This window comes from Myotis davidii, unplaced genomic scaffold (assembly GCF_000327345.1).
Source record: "Myotis davidii unplaced genomic scaffold, ASM32734v1 scaffold488, whole genome shotgun sequence".
Taxonomy (NCBI): domain Eukaryota; kingdom Metazoa; phylum Chordata; class Mammalia; order Chiroptera; family Vespertilionidae; genus Myotis; species Myotis davidii.
Window position 1 is genome coordinate 1,234,906 of NW_006300365.1, and position 27,974 is coordinate 1,262,879.

At 36.4% G+C, this 27,974-nt stretch overlaps 1 protein-coding gene across 1 annotated transcript in view; it reads left to right on the forward strand.

The window, feature by feature from the left end:
- The window catches only part of DIAPH3 (diaphanous related formin 3), a 522,899-nt gene that overhangs the window by 331,429 nt on the left and 163,496 nt on the right, over positions 1 to 27,974 (forward strand). The window contains exons 23-24 of the mRNA XM_015572462.1: positions 2,106 to 2,270; positions 25,918 to 26,053. Coding sequence (XP_015427948.1) covers positions 2,106 to 2,270; positions 25,918 to 26,053 — 301 coding nt within the window. The remainder of the gene's footprint in view (positions 1 to 2,105; positions 2,271 to 25,917; positions 26,054 to 27,974) is intronic.

Sequence of the window (27,974 nt, forward strand, 5' to 3'; positions counted from 1 at the left end):
TTGAATATGGAAAATTCACAAGATAAAATATATGGAAATCTGTTCTGTGTGACTATATTGTTATAATTCCTTGTGATTTCACTAATTATAAGAAATTTTTGTTGCTCATCTAAGAATTAATAAAAGATACCACATATAAATGCATCATTCACTGGTAGTGTTATGATCTACATTCTAGAAAGTATAAAGGAGGCCTTTTTGCTATTCAGTTGAATATAAACTGAGCCACAAAAAAATCTATAGATTTTCTTAAGGCCATTAAAATAAATCAGCTCTTGCATTAGAATTCAGACCCCATATATCCTATATAATAAAAGGCTAATATGCAAATTGTCCCTTCGACTAGGGGGTGGTGCCAGACCTCCAAACACCTGTAGCCCCTCCCCTGATCGGCCCCCTCCACCTTGATTGGGGACAGGGCTGGCTGGTCATCCAGCCAACCTCCCACTTCTGCTCCCACTTGGCCAGCCTCACCCAATCGGCCCTGATCGGGGCTGGCCAGCCAGACCCCACCTGTGCACGAATTTGTGCATCAGGCCTCTAGTTGTAAAATACATGGGGCATAGTATGCAAAAAACAACAGACATAGAAGAGCAATAGGCAACATGCGGACGTGGGTACTGAATTGCCATAGTTACCTTGTGGGGAGGTTGAGTTCTAATTAAATTCTTTGGTGCCCCCTGGATTCACCAACTATCTGGCTGTAGTGCTACCTCTTTCTCCTTGGTCATATTCATTCATTCATTCATTCATTCATTCATTCATTCATCTATCTCAAAGGGAAGGGCCTGGATCTGTTGCTTTATTTTATCCTCTATCAGGGGAATGCTCTGACCACAGGAAACATATCATTTTGAAGTTGTGGAAAGTTTTTCATTTTTAGATATAAACCTTCCATTTTTGTTTTGCAATATAGAAGGAACTGACAGAGGTGACCGCACCCTAGAAATTCTTTGTTTCAATCTAGTTATTCTTATTAACTGGCTATATTTTAAAATTAAGTGCGCTGATGTCTGTTTATCCTTTTGTGTTAGAGACAGTAAGATGACTTCAGTAAGTTTGATTCTGTATGTTCCATTTATTTAAATGCCACAGTTTAGAGGAACCATATGTAATTATGATTGATGCACTAAGAGAGTCACTTTTTTAGACAGTGATTTTACTGCCTCAGCAATGTTTCATATCATAAAGGAATTCTATGCTTTGTTTAGAAAATGTATTCTGTTGCCACTGCTACACTCACATTTAGTCTTCTCTGTCTCATTGTGCTTTGAACTGAGTTGTCATAAATAAGTGAGAGAATTACATCTCTGTGTGTATGTATAGTTTGAACCAGGTAATACATAGGAGAAACTATCAATTTTCCCAAGGATAAGTTAAAAAATGAGTTTAATTTCATAAAATAACAAATTTTAAATTTAATTCTTAAAAGTTTATTTTTGATTGTCTTTGCAACCCTAAGTCAAGCTTAAAATGAATAATCAGGCAATAAAATATGAAGTATTTGTATATATTCTAGATGCCATTCATTTTTCTAAGAACTTTGTATGTTTAACTCATTCCTCACAACAGCCACATTAAGATAGTTGATATTACTATTATTCTCATTTTACAGGTGAGGACATTTTGGCACAGAGATATGAGGCATTTGTCCACAGGCATGGAAGTACCAAGTTTAGGATTTAGAAATGACCCCAGTTTGTCCAGTTAAACGGCTGTGCTTAATGCCTCTTATTGATTTCACTACCATTAAATGTACTGTTACAACTGCTGAGCTAGAATTTTAAATCATATCGCATGATCTGTATTATTTAGATGGCAAATTTGAAGAAAAATTTCCTTGAATTCAATTGTGAAAGAAATATTAAATGTATAAATATTTAACTATTCTGATAATTTTGCTTGATTTAATTAGAAATTGAATTTAAGATTTCATCAGTGTACAGTATAGATTGAATTGTAAGAGTGGTTAACTTTTAGAGATGATTTGGCATTTTGGAGATGTGTAATAGTAGCTAACAATTACATCAAAACATTAGACTTAGAGTTGTGTATTTTTCTAAAACATTACTTTGAAATTTCAGAATTCTTTAACTATAATATACAGCTTTGTTATCAGTACAAAGGAACAGTATGAGAATCTTTCAAAGTTACATGAAAACATGGAAAAGCTATACCAGAGCATAATGGAATACTATGCTGTTGATGTGAAGAAGGTGTCTGTGGAAGACTTTTTGACTGACTTAAATAACTTCAGAGCCACATTCATGGTATGATAAAAATTTTAATTTGTTTTTTAAAAAGTATTTGTATCTATACTACCTCATCTATTAATACGTTTACTTCATTACTTCATTCCACTCCTGTTGTCTAGTAAAATCTACCTTTTCTGATGTGGAAAGTTAGCTTTAAAATTTCATATTTTAAATCTATTGAAAAAATGTGTGGTTTGTTCCCTTTTTGGCCTTCCCAACATTAAACTATAATCAGAAATTTTGATTAAAACTGTGACAAATTCTGAAGTTTTTCATAGAGACTCCCCTCCTGGCTGATTACAGAGCACTTTTGTAGTAAGTTTTTGGCTATGAATTTGTTTCTTTATACTTATGATCAATTTGTATTTTTGTGGTATAATTTTACCCAATTCCTTGCAGCTCTTATGAAGCTTTTTCCTCCTTTTCTTTTCTTAATGCATTGTACAATAAGCTACCTGCAGTTTGCTTTTGAATGGATTTTATATTCTAGGGTTTTCTTTAGATACTTTAATAGGGAGGTCAGGTCTTTGATGTGCAATCCTTTCATTTAGGCATTAAAAAGATCTTTTGAAAAGTATTAGCTGATTAGATGGGGGAAAAGAACCACACATATTAAAATGAGAAGGCATTGTTGCTTCCCTAGGGAACTGGGGATACATTTCTGCAAAGAAAAAATATGTTATTCTTAATAGATAGGTAAGTCATTTCTGTATTTCAGCAAATGTTGGTGGGGATTAAAAAGTTCTTGAAGTATAAAGAAAAAAAACTGGATTTAAAGAATTAGGTCTTTTTTTTTAAATCCCAGGAAAACTTTATTACTGAATTTATTGGATTTGGTTATAATCACTGGGTTATGATTAGATAGCCTTTTAATAAAAATATTTTAAAGGAAAACTAGTCTGTCTGCATTAAATACACATTTTGCTTCTAGCTTTTATTTACTTCCTCCACAAATTCAAAGTGATTAAATTATTTTTTCATACCAGAAGGGAATTTGATTATTAAACATATTATGTGCCTATATGTGTGCTGTATTATACTAATTTTTACAATGTTTTATGAGGCAAGAGGCAAATTGGCTTAGTGGAATTAGCAAAGTCTTTGCAGCCTGAAAGAGCTAGGTTTGGGTTGCGGACTAGTTACGTGACTATGAACACTAACCTTCCTGAGACTCAGTTTTCATATTTATAAAAGGGAATGTCAATTTCTTTCTCAAAAGGGTGTTTAAATATTAAACAGGATAATATGTGTTAAATGTTTATCATAGTTTTTGGCACATGGTAGTTGATCAATAAATTGTTATTGAGTAAAGGATTAACTCAGCAAGATTGAGGTACTCAAACCCTGAGCATTCCAAAGAAAGCTGTAATCCAGCGGTTCTCAACCTGTGGGTCGTGACCCCTTTGGGGGTCCAATGATCCTTTCACAGGGGTAGCCTAAATACATCCTGCATGTCAGATATTTACATTACAATTCATAACAGGAGCAAAATTACAGTTATGAAGTAGTAATGAAAATAATTTTATGGTTGGGCGTCACCACAACATGAGGAACTATATTAAAGGGTCATGGCATTAGGAAGGTTGAGAACCACTGCTCTAGTCCTTGTCTGACTCCTTGGAGGTCACCTTGAAGCCCTTGGGATATCCTACCTGGTAAGGGGTCTTTGTACCTAGGACCAAGCTAGATAGTTTATGCTAAAAATGTGATTTATGGTGAATACCATATGTTTTTGTTTGTTTTCAGTTGTTTTGTTTGTTTTTAATCCTCACCTGAGGATATTTTTTCATTGATTTTCAGAGAGAGTGAAAGGGAGAGAGAGAGAGTGAAACATCAATGTGAGAGAGAAACATCGATTGTTTGTCTTCACACTTACCCCATTCAGGGCCGGGGATCGAGTCTGAAACCAAGGTACATGCAGTTGACCAGAATGTAACCTGGGACCCTTCAACTACATACTGAAGCTCTTTCCACTGAGCCAAACTAGTGAGGGTGTGAATACCTGCTTTTGTTCACCTGAGGCACTGGGCCACAATGTATCAGATGGTCTTCTATGGGGCACTGGAGACTGAGTAGCTAAGGTCACTCATGCAGGAGGCGCATGCCTACTGGACTGTCCTCCCCAATAAACACTCGACACAAAGCTGGGGTGAGCTGCCCTGGTTGGCAATGTGCTTCATGTGTTGTCACACATCATTCCTATAAATATCAAACTCCATAGGGAGAGGACAGTGATTTTAATCTGTATCCTTTTGGTGTAAACTGTAACAGTGGATAGAACAGCGTTTCTGAATTCTGTGAATCCTTCCAAAAAATTGATCAAACTCAAGCCTTATCTTGGAGATCCCTGACACAATTATGTATAAAATTATGAAATGCATATATGAAATAATATCCATTATATATATATATTAGAGGCCCGGTGCACAAATTCATGCACCAGTGGGGTCCCTCGGCGTGGCCTGTAGGATCAGCCGAAAGTAGCTCTCCAACTTCCCCCCGAGGGGTCCCAGATTGTGAGGGGGCGCAGGCTAGGCTGAGGGACCCACCCATCGGTGCTGGGGAGGGATGCAGGAGGTTGGCCAGCTGGGGAGGGACTGAGGAAGGGCTCCAGGGAGTGTCCGCCCATCTCTATCAGTTGGAGCGTCTGCCCCCTGGTGGTCAGTACACGTCATAGCATTATCATGAGCGTTTGAGCAGCCTTAGCATATCATTAGCATATTACACTTTGATTGGTTGAATGGCCAACCGGTCGCCCAGATACTTAGCATTTAAGCTTTTACTATATAGGATTTTTATGAACCAGACATTTTCCCATATGTCCTACTTACATATATTATCTCAGCCAATCTTCATAATAATTATCCATCTCTTCACTGTTACCATCTCTTTGTGGCAAATGAAGAAACTGAGGCACAGAAACAGAACATAGCTCGCTCAGTGTGACATAGGTATAAAATGCCAGAACTAGAATTTAAACTCATGCAGTCTTCCTCCACATCCCCTGCTCTTAAATGCTCTGTCATACTGTCTCCTATGTTCTATAGCTTGTGTTTTGTTTTACAAATAAGAACATTTGCATTTGGAGGGAGACCAAGTCCTCATTGTAAGTAGTGAGAATTGGGATTTGAATCAAGGTATAATTCCAGCCATCCTGAAAACTGGTAGAATTACAGGGTTTTGGTGTTCTGTGGGTAACTTGGCATTTCTGTCATTAAGTGGTGGGCAGAGGGAGAAAGTAAATGTATGAATGAACAAGGGTTCAAAAAAAGACAGTAATTGAGTGACAACTATTCTTTCCTATTTCAGAATTCAGAGGGTCCTAGAAGTAGCTGCTATCAGACAATACACACTCCTATACATACTATACTAAATTTAAAAAATTAGAGCTAAATATTTTTTAAAACATTTTTTATCTAAATGAATAATTTAGAGAATAAATTTTTCTCTAGAATGAAAATAAGCATAAGGAAGACCGGAAGGGAAGTACAATTTTTCACCCATTTTATTCTTCCTTTCTTTTTGGTTTATACAGTTATACTGCTGGAATTTTAGACACTGTGTCTTTAAAAATACCGCAGTGTCCATATTAACAGAAAATTTTCACAAATAAATAAATTTTCAAAATCTCTGATGTCTTATGTTGCTACTTAATTTTATACTATCCAACTTTGTAAACCAAGTTAACTTTAGTGAGCCACTGTGAAAATATTAGATCTGGAACTTAAATATGTTGAAGGTCTTTCTAAAAGCCACATTAATATAATGGGCAAAAAGTATATTTTCTTTTTGGGGTTTCTCAACTGGAAATTTATTTGTCATCATCATTGTTTCAACAATCTACTCTATGCAGTATGATCACAGGGAATGATTTTTATTTAGAACTATTGATCAACTTTCAACAATAGGAAATAAATTTACATTGTAATTTTACTTCACTTTTTTACTACCATCTTCAATGGGACAAAACCAAAACCAGTGGCTAGAGATTGAGTGTTTGTTTGCTTCTTGCTAGAGCTGGTGCTAGTGCTTTACATGTCTCTCACTTGGTCTTCACGCAGTTCATGAGAAGTACAGAATTTACCCTTGAGGTTAACTTAATTGCAGGGCAGAGAACCTGTGTGTTTGCATGGCCCCTGCAGAATTGGTGGAGGTTAGGGGAGGCCTGCCTGGCTGGAAAGTTTGGGCATTTTTTCCTTTAAACATTGATAATACATTGCTGCTCAGAGCATTTGTAAGTAAAGTCAAAATGTGATTTTTAAAGTGTTTTTTTATAACTTACTAGAGGGAATCAGCACAAGGCATACTTTATTTCCTCACTCTTTTTTTTTTAAAATAACTTTCTGTATACATTGATGGATTCATAATAGAAGAATGCTTGCCAGTCTGCTTTTACTTCAAAGCCTAAAATGTCCTTTTTTAAAATTAGAGGCCAGTTAATGGCGGAAGTGAGGGTTAAGGTGAGGGCTAAAGAGTCGGCATCATTCTTTAATAGTTTCTTTTTCTATAGGACTCATGTGAAGCATAAAGTTCAATTGGAGGTAATAGGTTGAAATACTTCACCTCACTGTATAGGCTGAGTAAACGTGTGACCTACCAGGCATCCAGCTTCACCAAATAAAGTTCATGCCATTAGTTGTACAATGTTGCATAACAATAATAATCATTTTCAACTTGTGACTGGGTTTAGACTCATTATTACATGCCATTACCAGTGTGCCTGTTATTAATAGGGATATCATTCTTCTACAGGGTGAATTGAACTCGCTCAGAAATTTTTGTTGGATCTTGCTAGGTACCCCTTCTCTTTATTGTATCCAACAGCTACAGCATGTGGATGTTTGTCCTTTGAGTATAAACCTAATTTTGTGTCTTTCATTGATCACTGTGGCCTTGAAGCATAATGATGTCCAGGCCCCTCTTTCCCATTCATATTCATGTTAGAGAATTTTGCTTAAACTGCTCCTACACATAGGCCCGAATTGCATGGTTTCTTCTTTAACACTCTTGTTTCTAGTCCTGATGATGCTTCCTTTATTGTCATTGAAAGTTCTTTTGCTATAACCAGAGTTGTTAACACAGTGCAACAGCACTCTTAACTCCTTAAGCAAATGTCATCTGGCACCTTATTTATTTTGCTTAATGATCTCATTTTAGAGAAATACTTAGGCATGCTTTCACCTCTTAGGACTCCTTTGTTATCTGTCCCCTTTAGATAACATGTTTGAAAACAGTTTCTCTACCAAATTATATACATTAAAAATATACCACTTTTCTGTTTTAATTAGACATGTAACTGCTATGTAGACCCTCAGAGTTTTTAATTGCATACATCCCCAAATAGAATTGATGTGATTACACAAAAGAAGTCAGACTTTCTAGTTCATGTAGCTTTTTCCCCCCTGAACACATGAAACTTTTCTGTTTTAAAAATACTAAGAAGGATTATGAGACATCTTTATAGTTTCTAAGACCCTGTATATCTGGTACCCCACTTAAGGTTTAGGTTTTCAATGGCAACAGAAAGTAATCCCTGCTTAAGAGGGATTACTGTTGTACATACAAAGTGGGAGCCTTATATTGTCTTTTTTTCTTTTTTGCCCTCTAGGTTTACATATATAAAAGTGCTAAAAACTTTGCAGTTACTTTCTAGTTCAAGAAGTTCAATCTGTCCCTCCCTGTGATTCCCACATATATGCCTCCATCTAAACTATGTGTAATGATAAAGAAAGAATTCTGATTTCTTCCTATCTTAAGTGACTTATGAATTCCAACAAGAAGCCTCATCCTCTTTGTTTTTGGTAGTGATGTGTTGCTCTCTACCTCATTATTGGATAGACAGCAGTGGCTGAGGGAACAGGCTCTGGCATCAGAACACCTTGGGTGATATGACTGGGGACAAGTTACTTTACCTTGCTCTGCCTCAGTTTCCTCTTAAAAACAGCATGTGTTTCTTAGGAATGTTACATTTTGAAGATCAAATGATATGTACATACTAGAGGCCCAGTGTACGAATTTGTGCACCAGTGGGGGTCCTCTCGGCCTGGCCTGCAGGATTGGACTGAATGTCTCTCTGACATCCCCTGAGGGGTTCTGGATTGCAAAAGGGTGCAGACCAGGCTGAGGGACCCCACCGGTGCACAATCGGGGCCAGGGAGGAATGTGGGAGGTTGGCCAGCCGGGGAAGGACTGCAGGAGGGCTCCAGGGCATGTCCAGCCCAATTCAGTCGGACCCCACCAGCAAGTTAATCTACCGGATGGAGCGTCTGCCCTCTGGTGGTCAGTGCACGTCATAGCGAGTGGTTAAGTGGCCTTAGCATGTTATTAGCATATTATACTTTGATTGGTCAAACAGCCGACCGGTCGACCGGGCACATAGCATATTAGGCTTTTATTATATAGGATACTCTCAAAATTAGCTCCCTACACAAAATAGAAGTATAGTGATTTTCACCTTTCCCAATCATATCTATAGGGAATATGCTAATTGACCCTCACACCATGGCAAAGATGGCGGCGCCCATAGCCAATAAGGAAGGAATATGCTAATTGACTGCCCTTCCCTCAAAGATGGCGGCACCCACAGCCAATAAGGAGGGAATATGATAATTGACTGCCACGCCCTCAAAGATGTCAGCGCCCGCAGCCACACATGGCGGTGCCCAGTCCCCTCAGCCCCACCAAGGAGGCAGGTGTGTGGCAAGCCCTGCCTCCAGAGTCCCCCAGTCCCCTCATCCCCCCCCATCTGCCCAGGGCCTGCTTGAAGTGCAGGCAAGCCTCAGATGCCGGCTGCCCAGCCACCCAGGCCGCCCCAAGGCTCAGGTAACCAGGGCTGGCCAAGGCGCTGCCGGCAGTAGCAGCAGCAGATGTATGATGGGCAGTTGCCTTCCCCTGATCGCTGGGTCGCCTCCCATCCCTGAGGGCTCCCAGACTGTGAGAAGGGGCAGGCCTGGCTGAGCCCGCCCCCCCTCCTCCAGTGAATGAATTTTCATGCACCAGGCCGCTAGTCTATAATAATAAAGGCATAATATGCTAATTAGACCAGACGTCCTTCTGGATGACCTTCCAGACAAAGCTGGGGCTGCGAGGGAAGCCCTGGGGCGGAAGGAAGGCCTACTCTTGCATGAATTTTGTGCATCTGGCCTCTAGTTCATTGTAACAAGGAAATATTTAAAGTATGTTTTACTTTTTTTAATTTTATGCTTCCGTATAGAATACTTTGACTTAAATAAATAGCTACCTATTTGTAATCAGTAGTTCTGTCTTTAGGTTACTTCTCTGAAATCATTAGAGTTATGTTTTATCTAGTTAGATTTGTTATTCATGATATTTGCAAACTTTAAGTTGATTTTTGGTTCATACAATTGAAATAACACTGTGTAGTGAACAAATGTAAAATCAATTATAACTCATTTACTCTTGTGTGTTGATCAAATACAATTTATTCTTCTGAATATTCAAACTAAAGTGGTGATTTGCTAAACAAAAATGAATTTATTCAGTGAGAGGATATTTTTAGGTTTTTTTGTTGTTGTTTTTTATAAAGAGTACAGCCAGAACAAAACTCATTTTTCCAACTCATTTTAATGTAGAAATTTGATGCTTGTCAATTCTAAATGTAATTTTTAAGGACTACTATTTAGACCAACTAGGCAAATAACAGGAACTCCAAAGCTCTAGCATTTTCTGTGCATTCCTTAGTTCTTATAGATTTACTAGTATGTTATCAGAGAAAAGAAAATTATGTAAAAGTCCTGTGGTTGGACGTTGAGTCAACTTATGTAATTACTAGAGGTCCGGTGCACAAAATTTGTGCACTTGTGGGGATCCCCCAGCCCAGCCTGAACCCTCTCACAGTCTGGGAGCCCTTGGGGTATGTCTAAGTTGGCAGTCAGACATCCTTAGTGCCACTGTGGAGGGGGGACAGGCTCCCACCACCGCCGCTGCACTTGCCAGCCATGAGCCCAGCTCAGGGCTTCTGGCTGAGCGTCACTCCCCCTGTGGGAGCGCACAGACCACCAGGGGGCAGCTCCTGCATTGAGCATCTGCCCCCTGGTGGTTAGTGCATGTCATAGTGACCGGTTGGTCCACCGTTCGGTCGATTTGCATATTAGTCTTTTATTATATAGGACTAGAGGCCTGATGCATGAAAATTCTTGCACTGGAAGGGGATCCCTCAGCCGAGCCTGCCCCCTCTCACAGTCCAGGAGCCCTCAGGGGCAGGAGGCGACCCGGTAATCACTGAAAGGCGATACACCATCACACCTCTGCTGCTGCCACTGCTGGCAGCGCAAACCTCGGCCACCCCTGGTTACCTGTGCCTCGGTTGGCCCTAGGCAGCTGGGTAGCTGCCAGCCAAGGCTTGCCTGCATCTTGGGCCGACTCTGGGCAGCTGAGGGCACTGGGGTACTCCGGAGGTAGGTGCGTGGAGCAGCTGGGCCCAACTGGATGCGGGCTCGTCCTTGCCATGTGCCTGCCTCCCTGGCAGGGCTGAGGAGACTGGGCACTGCCATCTTGTGGCTGTGGGCTCCGCCATCTCTGAGGGCGTGGAAGTCAATTAGCATATTCCCTCCTTATTGGCTGTTGGTGCCACCATCTTTGCCATGGTGTGAGGGTCAATTAGCATATTCTGTCATTATTAGATAGGATAATAGAACATATATTCTATCCTTGTTTATTCTAGTGAGCTTATGACTTCGAAGTTGTCTTCATTGTTATTCTGAGATCATACTTGGAGGTACAAATCTCCAAACTAGAACAAAATACATATGCTAAATATAGGATCTTTTTTCTTCTGATCTTTGGTATCTGTTTATTTAAGGAATTGATCAATGCCTGGTGGTGAATATATGCAGCCTTGAAAATTAATTGCTAGGTTCTTCTAATCTTTATTCTTTAGACTTGTCACAAGTAAAACACACCTAGACTAATTGGCTTAATTTTTCTCTTTAGTGATAAGATATATATTTGCTATACATTGCTCAATGAGATAATAGATGCATTTGACTGACGGGTTCAATATTACTAAATAACTGATAATTTGTATTTTCCTTTTACATTTTAAGTATTTTGTTTGTTCCCTGAAATGATATAGGAAAAGGTAAAACTGTATTATTCTAACACAATAATGAGGACAATGATTGATACCAAAGAGAATTCAACTGAATAACTAATGCATAATCATAAGTAGATTAATCCATGTTATTGAGAAAATAACACTAAACTTAGATGCCACAAGCAAGAATGAATAAAACGGCATATTCTTTGCATATGAGATATACTGGCCTTCATTTCCACATTGCAAATGAGAGGGGGGGGCGGGGGAAGAGTGGGAGGGAGAAAGAGAAAGGAAACACTGTTGTTTTAAGGTTTGTCATGTTTTAAACATTACCAGGTTCTCATGGAATATTTTAGGGCTTTGGTTGAATATTTTCTTTGAACAGGTGATTAGCAGTAGCTAAAAATGTACTACCTTATCACTAAGCCTACATTAAAGCACTGTTCTTTATGGCTGCCATCTTGTGCCTACCTGTGCCTCACATTGGAGAGGTAAAGATAATATTTTTATAGTATATCACTTTAGAACACAATGGAAAAGAATACATTTAATAGAAAATGAAGTTACACTTTAGAAAAACTTTAGTTGTGAAATGTCATACTTTATTAAAGAAGTTATTGACTAGGTTGAAATATCTCATTTATTTGAGATTTTACAAAGTGTTTGAAGGAATTGCAAACAAACAGTATAATGGTGAAAGGTTGGTAATGTTAGGTCCCTAATAGGCTAATAAGTAATTTGTTGGTTCATCTGAAACTGACTTTACAATAAAGAGCAATTTGAAGCTGAAACAGTTTAAGCAACAGTATCTGCACATCCTTTGGGGCATTCTTAAAGGGTTGTATGCCATCTTCATAAGTTTCACGGTCATCAAATGTTTAACTTATAGCTCCTTGTATTGAATGTTAAGATGATGAATTGTTTGTGCCAGTGTATAGTATATCGTGTTCTCCAATTCTCACTGATAGCATTTTTTTATTGAATTTGGCAATGCAAGAGAGATTAATTTGATTAATTTATATGTCATCTAGATTTCTTAAGTCTCTACCTTCTTATTATTGCAAATAGGGGTTTCTAAGAATAAACTTATTTTCCATTGTTTATAATCCAATTTTATCACGTGGAGAGAAATTTTATATTTTAGTTACAAAAGAAAATACTTTCAATGGAAAACAGACGAGTGGATCTCATATTTTTTATTTTTTTAAAGATTTTTTTGACTGGTATTAATCATTTAAAAATATATTTTTCATGTTCCAGTATAGGAATATGTATAAGAATACAAGCATACATTTTTAAAGTTTATAAAAAGTATTTTCTATTTTTTCCTAAAAATGTTGTCATCAGGAATTCTTAGAAAGCTTTAGTATGGTTGAGCAGTCTCTTATCAAGGTGAAGACAACTCCTAATAAAGCATTTAGTGATAATGTGTTGGATTCTAACGTAGCTGTTTACTTTGAGAAAATTAGCCAGTATCTTCATATTACCTAACATCCATCCATCTGGAAAGCGTGTGGATTCATATTTGCTTTGTAATGTTATTTTAGAGACAAGAGACAACATTGAAAACTTAGGCAAGAAGAAAAGATTTTTGAGTTTAGTGAAAACTGTACTAAAGAGATTCCTGGCTTACATAGCTTAACTATCCATAATGTTTAAAGAAATATGTCTCTGAACAAGAAGACATTTATAGCCCTGGCCTGTTTGGCTCAGTGGATGGAGCGTCAGCCTGCGGACTCAAGGGTCCCAGGTTCGATTCTAGTCAAGGGTATGTACCTTGGTTGTGGGCACATCCCCAGTAGGAAGTGTGCACGAGGCAGCTGATCGATGTTTCTCTCTCATCGATGTTTCTAATTCTCTATCCTTCTCCCTTTCTCTCTGTAAAAAATCAATAAAATATATATATTTTTTAAAAAAGACATTTATAAGCTATCAATATTTTTATGCAATGCACTAGATTTCTAAGTTATAGAAATATACAGGATATTATCATATGTTAAAAAATGTTGAGTAGGATAGTTGCTGTTTAAGTAGGCTAAGACCCAGTGATAGAAATGATGTATGATCAAAAAGTCAGTATCAATGGAAATACTTTCATTTTTATATTTTATTACTATGTTATAAAGTAAACTAATGTACTCTTCAAGTAGGCATATTTGAAATATAGACTATTATGTTTTTGTTTATGTTAGGGGAGGGCAATGTGCACACTTAATTTTTTATATTTTAAACTTTTGGGGAAAATAAAAGAACCATTAATTGTATCATTGGGCAATGTTTCGAGTTAATTTATCAGGAATGTTTAATTTTAAGTGCAAGCAATACTTTGGGGGAAGTGAACACAGGAAACTAAACTAATTCTCTTTTTTAGAATAAAATTTCACAAATCATATTAGATTTAAAAGTATCCTAAACAATGCTTCTATAGATATATGTAAATTAAATCTTTAGAGGTATGTAGCTAGACTTGAGGTCAAGAGTGCATCTTGCCTTCAATATTTAATTCACCTCTCTACCTTCCCTGCCAATTAATACAGCAGTATTGGGTGAATGCTTTCACAACAGTACTACTTTATTAAATCAGTGTAAAAACGTATTCCAACATCTTGGAATGGAAAACATTAATATTCTTATAGTAACTATGAAAATCGGCACTTCCCCAATATAATAGACATATGTATGATTGGTGCATGCTAGAAAGTGACTTTCCTTGATGTATTTCCCAATAAATAATTATATGTTTAAGAAACTTGATTAATGATATCATAGTAATAATGAAAAACATATAAATTAGTAATAATATCGTAGCATTTAAAATAATAATTGTTAACATTTTTACGGGCCTTACTATGTGTCAGCAGTTCTGTAAGTCATTTACCTGTATTAATTCACTTAATTCTTATAATATCCTCATAAAATAGATACTATTTTGTCCATTTTACAGAAGAAGAAACAAACACAACTCACACAGGTATTTAGTACCCAGTGAAGATTCAAACAAAGATAACATGTCTCCAGCTTTCCTCCTCCTAAATAGTATACTTTCTCATGCAGTGATTAGCTCATATAGATTTTTAAAAATATCTGAAAGTAGTGAAATATCATACTTATTGTATTTTTTAAGACATTCTTGATTGTCAGTTTAGCAAACTTTTTTTCAGTGCTTGTCCAGGACTGATCTTATATGTCTGTCCAATGTTAAACTGTTTACTTTTGGATCGTAAAACACATGTAAGACACCCAGGAAAATATATAGGGCACAGAACTGCCTCATTATACAAAAGTGTTTAAGCATTAAAGATCTACATGTTGGCTGACTTTCAAGAGAGCACCCTTATAGGACTGCTTAACATGATATGGTGATAGGGACTCTTAAAGATCCATCCTGTAATAGTACAACAAACTGTTTAAAACATGGCTGCCTTGTGAGAAGGTCAGGGAAATTCCGAGGGCAAACTGGATTTAAGAGAGAAAGAACAGAGCTGAGACTTGATTGTTGAGCATAGGTACACAAAGGAGAAAGCCAGGTTTGCCCTGGGATGCCAAGATCAAGAACAGGGTGAGAACACTGATAAGACAAATATGAGACAAAAGGAAACTAAACTTATCCAGGTTAGAAATGACCCTTGATTACTTTCAGAAGCAAATTCAAAGCTTTATGCAGGAGGCAATTACAATTTAGGTTCTCAAGATTTTCAAAAATTACGTTTAATCAAATAACAGCACTTAACCCCAATCAACAAACATACAGAGAAACAAGGGGCTGAATGGTGAAATGACCAAGACAAAAAAAAACCCAAAGCAAAATAATAGATGGAAACCCACATGACTCCAGATATGGAATAAGATGTGAAATGTTTAACAGATGAAATTAAAGAGAGAGAAATAAACAAGAGACTACCAAAGATGACTAAGCATGTTTGACAAAGAACCCTAATAGAACTTAAGGAAATGAAAGCACGATACTCGAAATTAAACAGTGATTATACTCAACCAAAGAAAATAAAATGGTGAATTGAACAATAGATCTAAAGAAATTGTTCAGAATGCAGTCCAGGGAGACAACACAATTGGCAGTGTAAAAGATTTGTTAAGAAACATAGAGTATGAATTGGGAAGACCCACCACTTATATAATGAAAGTCTCAGAAGGATAAGCTCAAAAGAATGAATGAAAGATATTATGAAAACTGATGGCTGTGAATTTTCCAGATGAAGAGTCTGGAAGTACAACCTTTATCAGGAGAGATAAATAAAGTAAAATTCACTTGAAAAAATATTGTAGTGAAACTATGACTACTAATGCAAGTGATTTCTCATCAAAAATGGAAGCCAAAAGAGAGATATCTTCAAGTGTTGAGAAAAAAACTTGTTCCAATTTGGGATACTCAGCAAAACCACTTTATGGAACAAGGGAAAAATTAAACTATTTTTGAATAAACAGAAGAGGGCATTTTCCACAAATATCCTTCCCTTACTGCAGTAGTTCTCCACCTTCTGGCCCTTTCAATACAGCTCCTCATGTTGTGACCCAACCATAAAATTATTTTCGTTGCTACTTCATAACTGTAATGTTGCTACTGTTATAAATCATAATGTAAATATCTGATATGCAGGATGGTCTTAGGTGACCCCTGTGAAAGGATCGTTCGACTGCCAAAGGGGTCACTACCCACAGGTTGAGAACCGCTGCCTTAAAGGATCTTCTAAAGCAGGAATTGGCAAACTCTTTAAAGGTCCAACTAGTACAAAATTTAGCTTTGCAGGCCACACAGTCTTTTGCAACTACTCAGCTGTACTGTAGCACTGCAAAAGCAGCCATAAGCAGTATGTAAATGAGCGTGTGTGGCTATGTTCCAAGAATACCCTATTTACCATAAGAGGTTGGCCCACCAGGGACTATAGTTTGCTGACCCCTGGTCTGAAGGATATATTTAAAGAAGCAGCAATTCCCCTGCCCCTGCCTTCAAAGAAAGGTTTGAGAGACAAGAAGACATAAGCACCATGAAACTTAATGTAAAGAACAAAGTATAAAATGAAACAATGTGTAGCTTGTTTTGTAGAAATAGGAGACAGCTTAACTATTGGACAACTTAGTTAAATAAATTGGAAGAAATTTTTGAAGGTCAGGTCTTTTATGTTCTCTGTACATACAAGAGGAGGAAAGCAGGTAAAGATATAATATTTAGGCCTCATTAAGTTGTTAATTTATGTGATAAAATTACAAGGATGCCTAGTAAGAGGATAGACATATCCAGTAAAAATTCCAGACTTTAAGGGGAGAAATAGAGCAAGAAAGACATGTAACTAAATAAAAACAGGAGAAAATAAAAGGAGCATATGGTAGATAAAGCAGGGCAAATAGAAAGAATGATGTAAGGTGGTGGAAACAATCCTATATAATAAAAGGCTAATATGCAAATTGTCCACTCGACTGGGAGTTCGACCAGGGGGTGGGGCCAGCCCGCCAATCGCCTGCGGTCCCTTCCCCCAGCCAGCCCCGCACTCGATCTGCCCCCCACATCCCGATCAGGAGTGAGGCCAGCTGGCCAACTTCCTGCATCCCCTCCCCACAGCTGGCCCGGCCCAATCGTCTCTGATCGGGCTGGGCCGGCCGGACCACACCCATGCAGGAATTCGTGCACTAGGCCTCTAGTATTTTATAAATCACAATATAATTTTTTTAAAAAAAATTATTGATTTTTTACAGAGAGGAAGGGAGAGGGATAGAGAGTTAGATCAGCTGCCTCCTGCACACCCCCTACTGGGGATGTGCCCACAACCAAGGTACATGCCCTTGACCGGAATCGAACCTGGGACCCTTCAGTCCGCAGGCCAATGCTCTATCCACTGAGCCAAACTGGTCAGGGTAACAATATAATTTTTTAAAGACTATAACATTGGACAAAAAGCAAAGTCTAGCTTTGTGCTTTTTGATGCCTACCTATAAATTCAAGAATACAGAAAAGTTTGCAGTAACAGAACAGTTAATGAAATACAAGGTAAACATTAATCAACAGAAAAAGGGAAACTATGTTAAAAACAAGTAAAGTAGACTTAAGACAAGGGAATATTACTTCAAGATGATAGAAAATGTAATTCACCAGAAAGGTACAGTTTTAAAGTTTGCATGTGCATAATAACATAGCACCAAAATAATCATGTAAAAATGATAAACTCTAGAAATAAGTTGACAGAGTCAGCATTATATTGGGAAACTTCAACAAAGTCCTCTAACTTATTGGTAAGTTAGAAAAATATTAAAGACATGGGAGCTGTAAACAAATTAACTGAGTTGATTTTATTAACATACAGAACAGCACTCTGCAATTACAGAATATATTCTTCTCAGTCACAAGTGACTCTTTTGTTAAATTAATCATATACTACAGGTCATGAAAGAGATCTTGATAACATGAGAGAGATCTTGATAACTAAATATCAGCTTCATGCATTGACCACAACAATAACATTTAGTTAGAAATAAATCAAACAAGGATGAAATTTAAACTTCTATTTTGAACATTTTGAAAAACACATTAGGGCTCTGCCAGTGTGGCTTGGTGGTTGAGCATTGACCTATGAACCAGGGGGTCAAGGTTTGATTCCTGGTCAGGGCACATTCCCTGGGTTGTGGACTGAGTCCCTAGTGTGGGGTGTACAGGAGACTGCTGATCAATGTTTCACCATTGATGTTTCCATCTTCTCTCCGTTTCTCTTTGAAATCAATTTAAAAAATGATTATTAAAAGAAAACACATATTAGGTGTCAAGGAAGAAATCATAGAATAAATATAGACCTGAACAATATCGAAAATACTCCACACCAAAATTTGTGGGTTGAAATAATAGTGGCATAAAGAAATTTATATCCTACGTGCTTATACTAAAAAATCAGAAAGGATGAGAATTAACAAGGTAAACATCTGATTTTAGAAATTAAAAAGGAATTATATAACTCTAAAGAATAAAAGGAGGGAAATGAAGAAGAAACTGACTTAAGAGGGAAGTTTTTGAAAGCCAAAATGTGGTTGGTTTGAAAGGACAGGTTAATTGAATAAACTTCTGAAAAAAATTAATCAAGAAAAAATAAATAATATTGAGAATATAAAAGGAATATGAAGACAGATACAGAAGATAGTAAAGAGATAAGAGCATACTACAAAAATTTGTAGGTCAGAATTGGAAAAGTTGATGAAATAGGTAAGTTCCTAGAGAGGAAAAAAAAAATTACATATTGAAATTGACTTTAAAAGAACTGGAAAGCTTGAATATGCCTACAGCTAGTTTTTAATTTGATAACATTTCAAATCTGGCAAACTAAATACTTGGTCCAGAAAGTTTTACAGTTGTTTTACTATATTTTAATGAAGTGATTATTACAAACTAATAGAGTGTATAAAAAATACATTTTGACCTAATGTTCAAATCGATAAATTCTTCAGGTACAAGTTGAGTTTATCCCAGAAATGAAAGTTTGGTTTTATATTAGAATTAGAGTCCCAGTTCATGGATTGGTGCACTGGTGGGGGGCGTGGCCTGTGGGGATCAGCACACTGTGGGTACACCTCTCATCCTGGGCAGCTAAGCGTCCTTGGACCCGCCCTCTGAGCGGCTGTTGAATGAGGAAATTAGTCTGAGCTGATATTTCGGGGTAATGTCTTGGGTAAAAGCGTGTTCTGTGCCCTGGAGAAACCTGGCAAAGAGCTTTGCACCACAAAGCCACTCGGTGAATGTCCTTGATGTGTGATGCCAGGTTGGTGACACCATCAGGGATGTTCAAGGCAGCCATGCTCCAGGATCTTCAGACATCAGGACAGCCTCCCCGGAGGGTCCACAGTCACGTCCCCTCTTGCCATCCGCCTATACCAGCTCCCCGCTCTCTTTCTAGAACACACTTTAGAGTGCCTTCATCAGCTAGTGGCCAGAGTCTGGATTGTCTCAGGTATTTGGTAGGTGCAGAGACTCAACCTCACCCTGGGCCTGCTAGCGGCTGCTCCCACTGTGGGAGCTCACTGACCATCACGGGGCAGCTCCTGCGTTGAGTGCCCCCTGGTGGTCAGTGCGCGTCATAGCAACTGGTTGACCAGTTGTTCTGGTCTTTCCACCATTTGGTCACTGGGCTTTTATATATATAGATATTTATAAACATAACTTACCACATTAAGAGTTACAGTAGATTGAGAAAAACATTCTATAAAATTCAGTCCTTGTTCAGGCTTTAAAACAAGATGACAAACTTAAATAAACTACTTGAACATTTCTACCTGTAAATAGGAAACTAGGGACAAAGTGGAAACCCCTAACCTAATCATGGGGATTTAGCTTCTAGCTAGTACAGTTTGATGAGACAAGAAAGAAAAAATATAAAAATTGAAAATGAAGAAATTAACTTTATTATGATTGCCTATGAATAATATAAAAAGGAGTCTATAGGAAAATTTTTAGAAATAAGGACTTTTATCAATGGAATATTTAAATATATATTAGTTACTAAATATTAAAAATGATGCTTTTTAAAAGTCAATTTAACAAGAGCAATTGAGAAGACACAGAGAATAAATGTAACATAAAATGTCTAAAACATGAATGGAAAAAAAGTATGCATTTTTTTCAAGAGACTTAGAAAGACCTAAGTTAATGGAGAGCCACATGACATTCATAAATAAAAAGACTCAATATTGTAAAAATATCAATACTCTGTAATCTACAAAATCAGAGCAATTCTATTCAAAATCCTAATAGGCCTTTTCAAAAGCCTTAGTAAGTACATTTTGAAATATAGATGACAGAGCAAAGGCCCAAGAATAGTGAAGATTTTTTAAAGAAAAAAGATAAGGCAGAAACCATGATAATTAAGAAAGAGTAATACCAGTACAAACATGGTTATCTTGACCAAATGGGCTAAAACAGCCCTAAAACTTCAACACATATTATGGCTGCTTGGAATTTAGAAGAAGTGGCTTTGAAGATCAATCTGCAGTGATAAGCTAATAGGGAAATGTCTATAGGTCAGCTAGTTTTCAATGTGAAAAAAAGTAAATTGTATCCCCACTTCATACTATTCAAAAGCATTGATTCCAGATAAAGTACATACTGAAATGTGAAGAGAACAGCATCATTAAAACTTCAGAAGGAAATACAGGAGAATAGCTTTGTCTTTGAATTAGGGAAGGATTTCTTAAATAAGGTATAAGAGGTACCAGCAATATGAAAAAGATTTTTGACTACATAAATTTAAGAACTTCCATTTACTGAAAATATATAAATATTTAAGTAGTACAAATCATTAAGAACATGATGAACAACCTAATGGAAAAGCGAGTAAAAGATCTGAATGGCATTTCACAGAATAGGAAATATAAGTTATAAGCATGATTGGATACCATTATATCCCTGCCAAGTAGAAGACTGACAATGACAGTTTGGTGGTATGTGTGCTATGATCCCAAAGGGATATCCATTGACACAACCACTTTGATAATACATTGACATCATCTAGTAAGATTGAAGATGAATATCTCCTTATAATCATCAACTTTACTCCTATCAGAGAGACCAGTGATTTTCAAACTTTTAACCATAACTCACATTGTAAAATTTTGCAATGGGACTCAGATCTTTTATGTATGTGTATTTTTAGAACAGAAAATCTTCAGCAAACACACACTTAAAGAATGGCTGCCACCAGTTTCTAAACAAATTTAAGAACCAACTAATGGGATGTACCATTAAAAAACTCTCTCTCTCTCTCTCTCTCTCTCTCTCTCTCTCTATATATGTTCCGCTGTTCAGCTATTTACATATTAGATATATATATATATATATAGATAGATAGATAGATAGATAGATAGATAGACATGTACAAAAATGTTTGTATCTGTACTGTATATGATAGCCCCAAATTGGAAACAACCCAGGTCCCACTGACAGGAGAGTAAATAATTAAACATAATTTAATATAAGCAATGAAAATGAGGCATAATTTATATATTAAAATATGGGTAAATCTTAGAAACATAATGTTGAGTGAAAAAAGCAAGTCTCAGCCTGGTGTGGCTCAGTGGTTGAGATTTGACCTATGAACCAGGAGGTCAGGGTTCGATTCCGGTCAGGGGCACATGCCTGGGTTGTGGGCTCAATCCCCAGTGGGGGGCGTGCAGGAGGCAACTGATCAATGATTTCCTCTCATCATTGATGTTTCTATCTCTCTCTCTCCCTCTCCCTTCCTCTCTAAGATCAATCAAAACATGTTTTTTTTTAAAAAAGTCCTCACATCTTAATCAAATAGAGGAAGCTAAATATGAATCTTAAAAAAAGCAAGTCACATTTATAAAGATGATGCAATTTTCAAAAAAACCCTAAACGATAATGTTTATGATAATAACCACAACCTAGTGAGGATTAACTACACTTTCCTAGACTTAAATATTTCACACATGCACACACACACACTTAAATTTACTGGCTGTGGATTATGGTTTCTCTGAGAGAAAATATGTTACATGATGCTATAATGTATATTTTAACTAGATGTGGTATATTCTTGTCATATTAGTTATGTAGAAAACAAATTATAGGTGGAAAATAAGTGTGAGTTCATGTGTTTTATTTCTAGAATACCCCCCTCATTTGTTAACATCTATATATTGTTATATACACATATTTATTAACATACCTATGTATTTTTAATATATTCTAGAATCAGCTATCACCATAAAAAGCATTGAGCCTTAGGAAGTCAGATAAATTATCGATTATGCCTTTGAAATTAATAGTCAAAATTGAGTAAAGTTTTAGAACCCTCTGGTCATTGCTAAAGAGCATCAATTTTCAACCTTTTTCATCTTGTGGCATACATAAACTAATTACTAAAATTCTGGGACACACCAGAAAATATGTATTTTGCTGATTCATCTGCACCTATTGTGTTGGTTGTCATTTTTTTTTGTTTGAAAAGAGCTCTTTGCTCCTGACTAAATAGTCAGGTATTGCATGCAGACTGGTAAACTCACAGAGCTTTCAGGCAAGAGCCTGTGGCAGACTCTGTCTGGGAAGTTGTGCAAGCACTCAAATAATTTCCTGTGGTACTACATAGCCAAAAATAGTTAGTAGCAGTGCAATTTATTTACCAATTGAATAAATAGTAAACCAGGTCAAGAATAAGATGATTTTAAAAAATCAATGTCTTATAGCTAATTATCTTTATGTATGGCTCAACCTTAACTTTTCTGGCTTTGAATTTAAAATTAAAGTAACTAAGAGGCGATTGTTTTGTTTATTTTTCAATAATGTGATTTTAAAACTATTCAGCTTTTCTACTTTAGGCTACTTTTGCTTTTCAACATTTAGAATAAAAGAAAATTCCAGATTACTATTAGAACTGGAATATTAGTTTTAGACTAAATACCTATTTCTATGCTGTCTGTTGATATTTTTCCAGCTAAATTCTTCTCCTAATAGGTGTAATGTCAGACTAAGATATGTTTTAAATGAGATAGGCTCTTAAATGAAAATCAATAGTGCATTTTCCATAAAGCAAAATAACTTTAAGAATTACCTCAGACCTTATTTCTAAATATAAACATTATTTTTAAAGGTCCTGGCAAGTAATTTTGACTTTTTATTGCCCAGTGGAATACTAAAAAGGTGTGGCAGTTATATCTGGTATAGGTACTCTATTAAATGTTCTCATTCAAATGCATCCAGTCATTAAAGTGGAAATTTTGCATCAGAAAATTTTGTACTTTAATAAGTTTTATAAATAAGCAACATGATGTATATTTTTCTAATCTATTGCCATTTATTTTTATTCACTTTATTCAAGCAAGAAATACTGTTTTGATTTCTGAATATTTGCTTATCTTTTCCTCCACCACAATCCATTCTTCCTACACCATCCTCCCTACACATACATACATGAGTGCACATGCACACACAAACACACAAATGTACACACTTGCCTCTGAAATCATGCTTTTTAAAAAAGGTTGCTTCTCCTGTGTTTCTAACTTATGTTGATTTTTATAGCATTTGTTGTCTTATAGCTGACAGTTAACATATGCTAACATAGCATGAAGCAACATGGTAGAAAAAAACATAGGTTACAGCTAGCTTTCAAATCTTGCCTCGCCTCTTTCTACTCTTGTTATAGTGAACAAATACTTAACCATTCTGTACCATAATGGAGACTACAGAATCCATTTTGTAGCCCTGACTGGTTTGGCTCAGTGGATAGAGCGTCGGCCTGGGGACTGAAGGGTCCCAGGTTCGATTCTGGTCAAGGGCATGTACCTTGGTTGTGGGCGCAACCCTGGTGTGAGGTGTGCAGGAGGCAGCTGATCGGACATTTCTCTCTCATCGATGTTTCTAATTCTCTATCCCTCTCCCTTCCTCTCTGTAAAAAAATCAATAAAATATATTTAAATAAAAAAAAGAATCCATTTTGTAGATTGGAGGGTTTGCACATTAAAGCCTTCATTATTGCAGCTGGTATTCCATAGCTTAGCAAAAATAATGTGTTAATACATCATGAACTGTGAAGAGTATGAGAATTTACCTTGTTAGCATTCCATGGATGTTGGCAGAAGACACAAGACTGTGGGGTCAGAGACAAAGAACAGTTTGTAACATCAGTAGCAATAGCCAGAGTAACAATTTTATAGATTCCTGAGCCTGAATTCTCATAGGGCAATGTTAAGAGGGTCTAATACCTGCATGCTTAGTAGTTTGTCTTACTAGAGAAAAATCTAAACTTAGGAAACACAATCTTTTTATTTTTTAAAATATATTTTATTGATCTCTTTACGAAGAGGAAGGGAGAGGGATAGAGAGTTAGAAACATCAATGAGAGAGAAACCTCGACCAGCTGCCTTCTGCACAGTCCCTACTGGTTATGTGCCCACAACCAAGGTACATGCCCTTGCCCGGAATTGAACCTGGGACCCTTGAGTCCGCAGGCCAATGCCCTATCCACTGAGCCAAACCGGTTAGGGCGGGAACACAATCTTTTTAAAGAGATAATAAGACTAACTTACCCACGTTTTCCCATCTACTATACTGTACAGTGAATAAATCCATTTGCTTAATAGGTAGACATTACCTCGATCTCCCAAGACACTGCATTATATAAATACCTTTGAAAAGATACTTTGAAACAAAGGTGGTTGATTAGTACTTGTGTCTTAGAGTGCATAGTTTTACATTCTGGCCTAGAGGACCATAAATACTAAATGATCAGGCTTCAGAACTCCTGACCTCACCTTACACTATACTGGTTGCCTTTCTCTCCAACTTGCCAATATCCTTTGCATTTATTCTTCCTCCCAGATCATCACCTAGCTAACTTCTTGCCATTCAAATTTAGCTTGAATCAAATCAGTGAGTGAGGCCTTACTGACAATCAAATATTAAAGTAGCCCCCCAGGCATTCCATCAAATCCCTCTTTTTTTCATAATACGATATTTATCAAATTTATTGTTTATTGCCTATCTTTGCCCTCTGCCCCACCCTATCACACAGAATGTAAGCATGTTTTGGAGCTATAAATGTATCTCGTCTTTAAATAGTATCATGTGCTACTCAGTATCTCAGTAAGTATTTATTGGATGGATGGATTTAATTAGTATTCTCTCTGTGCTTTTTGTTCCCCTTTTCCCCTTGTACTTTTCCTTTTATTGTTTTGATTAATAATATTAAACTTTATTATTTGATTTCTAATGAAAATCTTACAGTATTTCTAGGGTTAAAAAATATTACAGTAAAGGAGGAATTAACACCTTCCCCAAAACAAGATGAACCACCTACTTACTAAGTTTAATTATACACTTTTCTATTCAATATTATTATTGATAAACTAGCAATTAGATAACCTGTTTGGTTTCATTGGTACTGAGAATACAAACTCCATGCTGTTTGTTGGAACTTAGAAAAATCCATGTTTATCTGCTAATTCCCACTCTTGCAACATGAGAGGCATTTCTTGATTTGTATAGCACTTAGAAAATAAGAACTTAACTGGTCATATATCTATAGAGATCGTTTTATAGCTTCCATGTTATTTGTTTGATGGACAAAGAGCTTTTATTTAAAATGGCAAGTGTTTATTTAGTCATCCTTATGACACTTCTGCCTATATGAAATAATTGTTAAATGATTGTAGTGGAAAGGAGCTATTACATATTTTCAGCTCATTTTTATTATTTGCTCAACTACTTTACTTGTATTCAACAGTTTACTTTGCAGAGGAGGTATAGCCTTTAATACATCCACTAGATATTCTTTCGGAAATATATATAGAAAAACAGTTTTGATTTGTAATTTAAATGGTTTTTATTTTTAGTTTCTGTCTCCCTTCTCTTAGTTGATTTCACTAAGATGCAGGTGCTTTAAACATAACAGTTGTATTTATAGATACATGACATGATACATGACATATTTAATAAGGGTTCGTATGCTAATCTTTTAAAAGACTGGGTCACTAATATAATAAGTAACCATTATTTAAAAGATATTTAATCACAGTTCTACAGATTAATCTCCATTTTTTGGTGTGGAATCACTGTGGTTAAAATTGATCGTTTTTCAAAATTAATTTGTTTTATAGCAAGCATTAAAGGAAAATGTCAAAAAAAGAGAAGCAGAGGAAAAACAAAAACGTGTCAGAATAGCCCAAGAATTGGCAGAGAAAGAAAGGCTTGAACGCCAACAAAAGAAAAAGCGCTTATTGGAAATGAAGACTGGTAAGTACTATCAAATTTTCTATTTATACTCTGTACAAGTAAGATTTATACTGGTTACTTTATTGGTAGTTGAATATACTTAAGTGAAAAAGGGAGATATGATTACTTATTTGTGTAAATCGTAAAGCTGTCCATTTTTTATGGGCTTTCCCCTTTTTTGTTTACTAACTCATAGTGTTTTCATTCTAACTTTGGTTGTAGGTGACTTTCGTTCCAGATATTCACATTTCTTTGACATTTCAACAAACAATGTGTAATAGTTTATGTCAATTAATGTAGAAAACTGGAAAACTCTATAGGCCTGTTTCTTCAATAAAATACTATACCAAGGGAGAAAAAAAGTGATGAAGGGAAAACTAACTGATTAAAAGAGACTAAAAAGACATATCAATCCATTGCAGTAAATAGAATTTAAGTATAGGATGAGGCAAAAGTAGGTTTATAGTTATCATATGGAAAATAATACAATAATCTACAATAATAAAAGGGTATTATGCTAATTAGACCAGACTTCCTTCCTGATGAAGCTGGGCCAAAGCGAAGCTGCCCAGGTCCTGGTGCCTGCCAGCGGCCAGAGGGAAGCCGGTGCCCGCAGCTGGGGGAAAGAAGGCCTACTCTTTATTTTTATTTTTATGTTAATATATTTTATTGGTTTTTTTACAGAGAGGAAGGGAGAGGGATAGAGAGTTAGAAACATCGATGAGAGAGAAACATGGATCAGCTGCCTCCTGCATACTCCCTACTGGGAATGTGCCCGCAACCAAGGTACATGCCCTTGACTGGAATCGAACCTGGGACTCTTGAGTCCGCAGGCTAACTCTCTAGCCAGTGAGCAAAACTGGTTAGGGCAGAAGGCCTACTCTTGCATGCATTTTCGTGCTCTGGGGCCTCTAATTAATAAATAATGATCCAAAAATGAACTGTGTTTTGCTTACTCAAAACAATAAACCTACTTTTGTCCTACTCCGTATACTCCAATCCAAACAAATGTAGAAAAAAACAGTCTGAAATTTTTGAATTTCAGTATCTTTAAGAGACTCACTGAAATTTTATAGATGAAAAGAAACTATGTTTGGAATTTCAGTCAAAATAGTCTAGTATGACTGTAAAGTATATGGGTGTAAAGATGAAACAAGATTGGCTATAAGTAACAATTACTAAAATTGAGTGATGGGTACTTGGAGGGAAGGATTTGTTCACTACATTGTTTTCTCTACTTTGGGATATTTTACAGTTTGACTTTGGGTGGTGGACACACAATGCACTATACAGATCGTGTATCATAGAAATGTACACTTGAAACCCATATCTAATTAACCAATGTCACCCCAATAAATTTAATTTTTAAAAATAGCTCTTGGAAAAAGGTAAAAAAGAAAAAATTAGCAAAATTACAGCTTTAGACAGCTATATATGTTTATTTTCCAAAGCTAAAAGATACCACAAAGTTAGGAGCAAAAGAATTAAGTAAATTGTAGTTATATTTCACCCCCTGAAAATTCTGGCTCTTCTACCTCCAAGCCACTAAGGACTACAGAAGCCTTTAATTAAAATCCATCAACTTCACTGCTAAATTACCATAGTTTACCATTCAGGGCTGCAAATTCACCTAAGGTTTCCCTGGGGGTACACAGAGATGCCTTCTTGCCTTCTCTCCTTTCATTTTTACAGACATATTTTATCTTTAATAAAGCAAACTGAGTACCTTAATGTATCGCACATGCTTCTTCCACAGGGAAAAATTCATCTAAACACAATTTCTATAAGAGTACACTTGAAATTCAAGAAGTGTTCTCTTGTTAAGGTGTAAACAAAAATGGAGATCAGGAAGGTTTAGCATTGATTTTTAAAATATGCTTCTGAAAGTCATTTTAAAATAATCTATTACTGCCTAGTTTATCAAACATTCCGGTATTTGAAC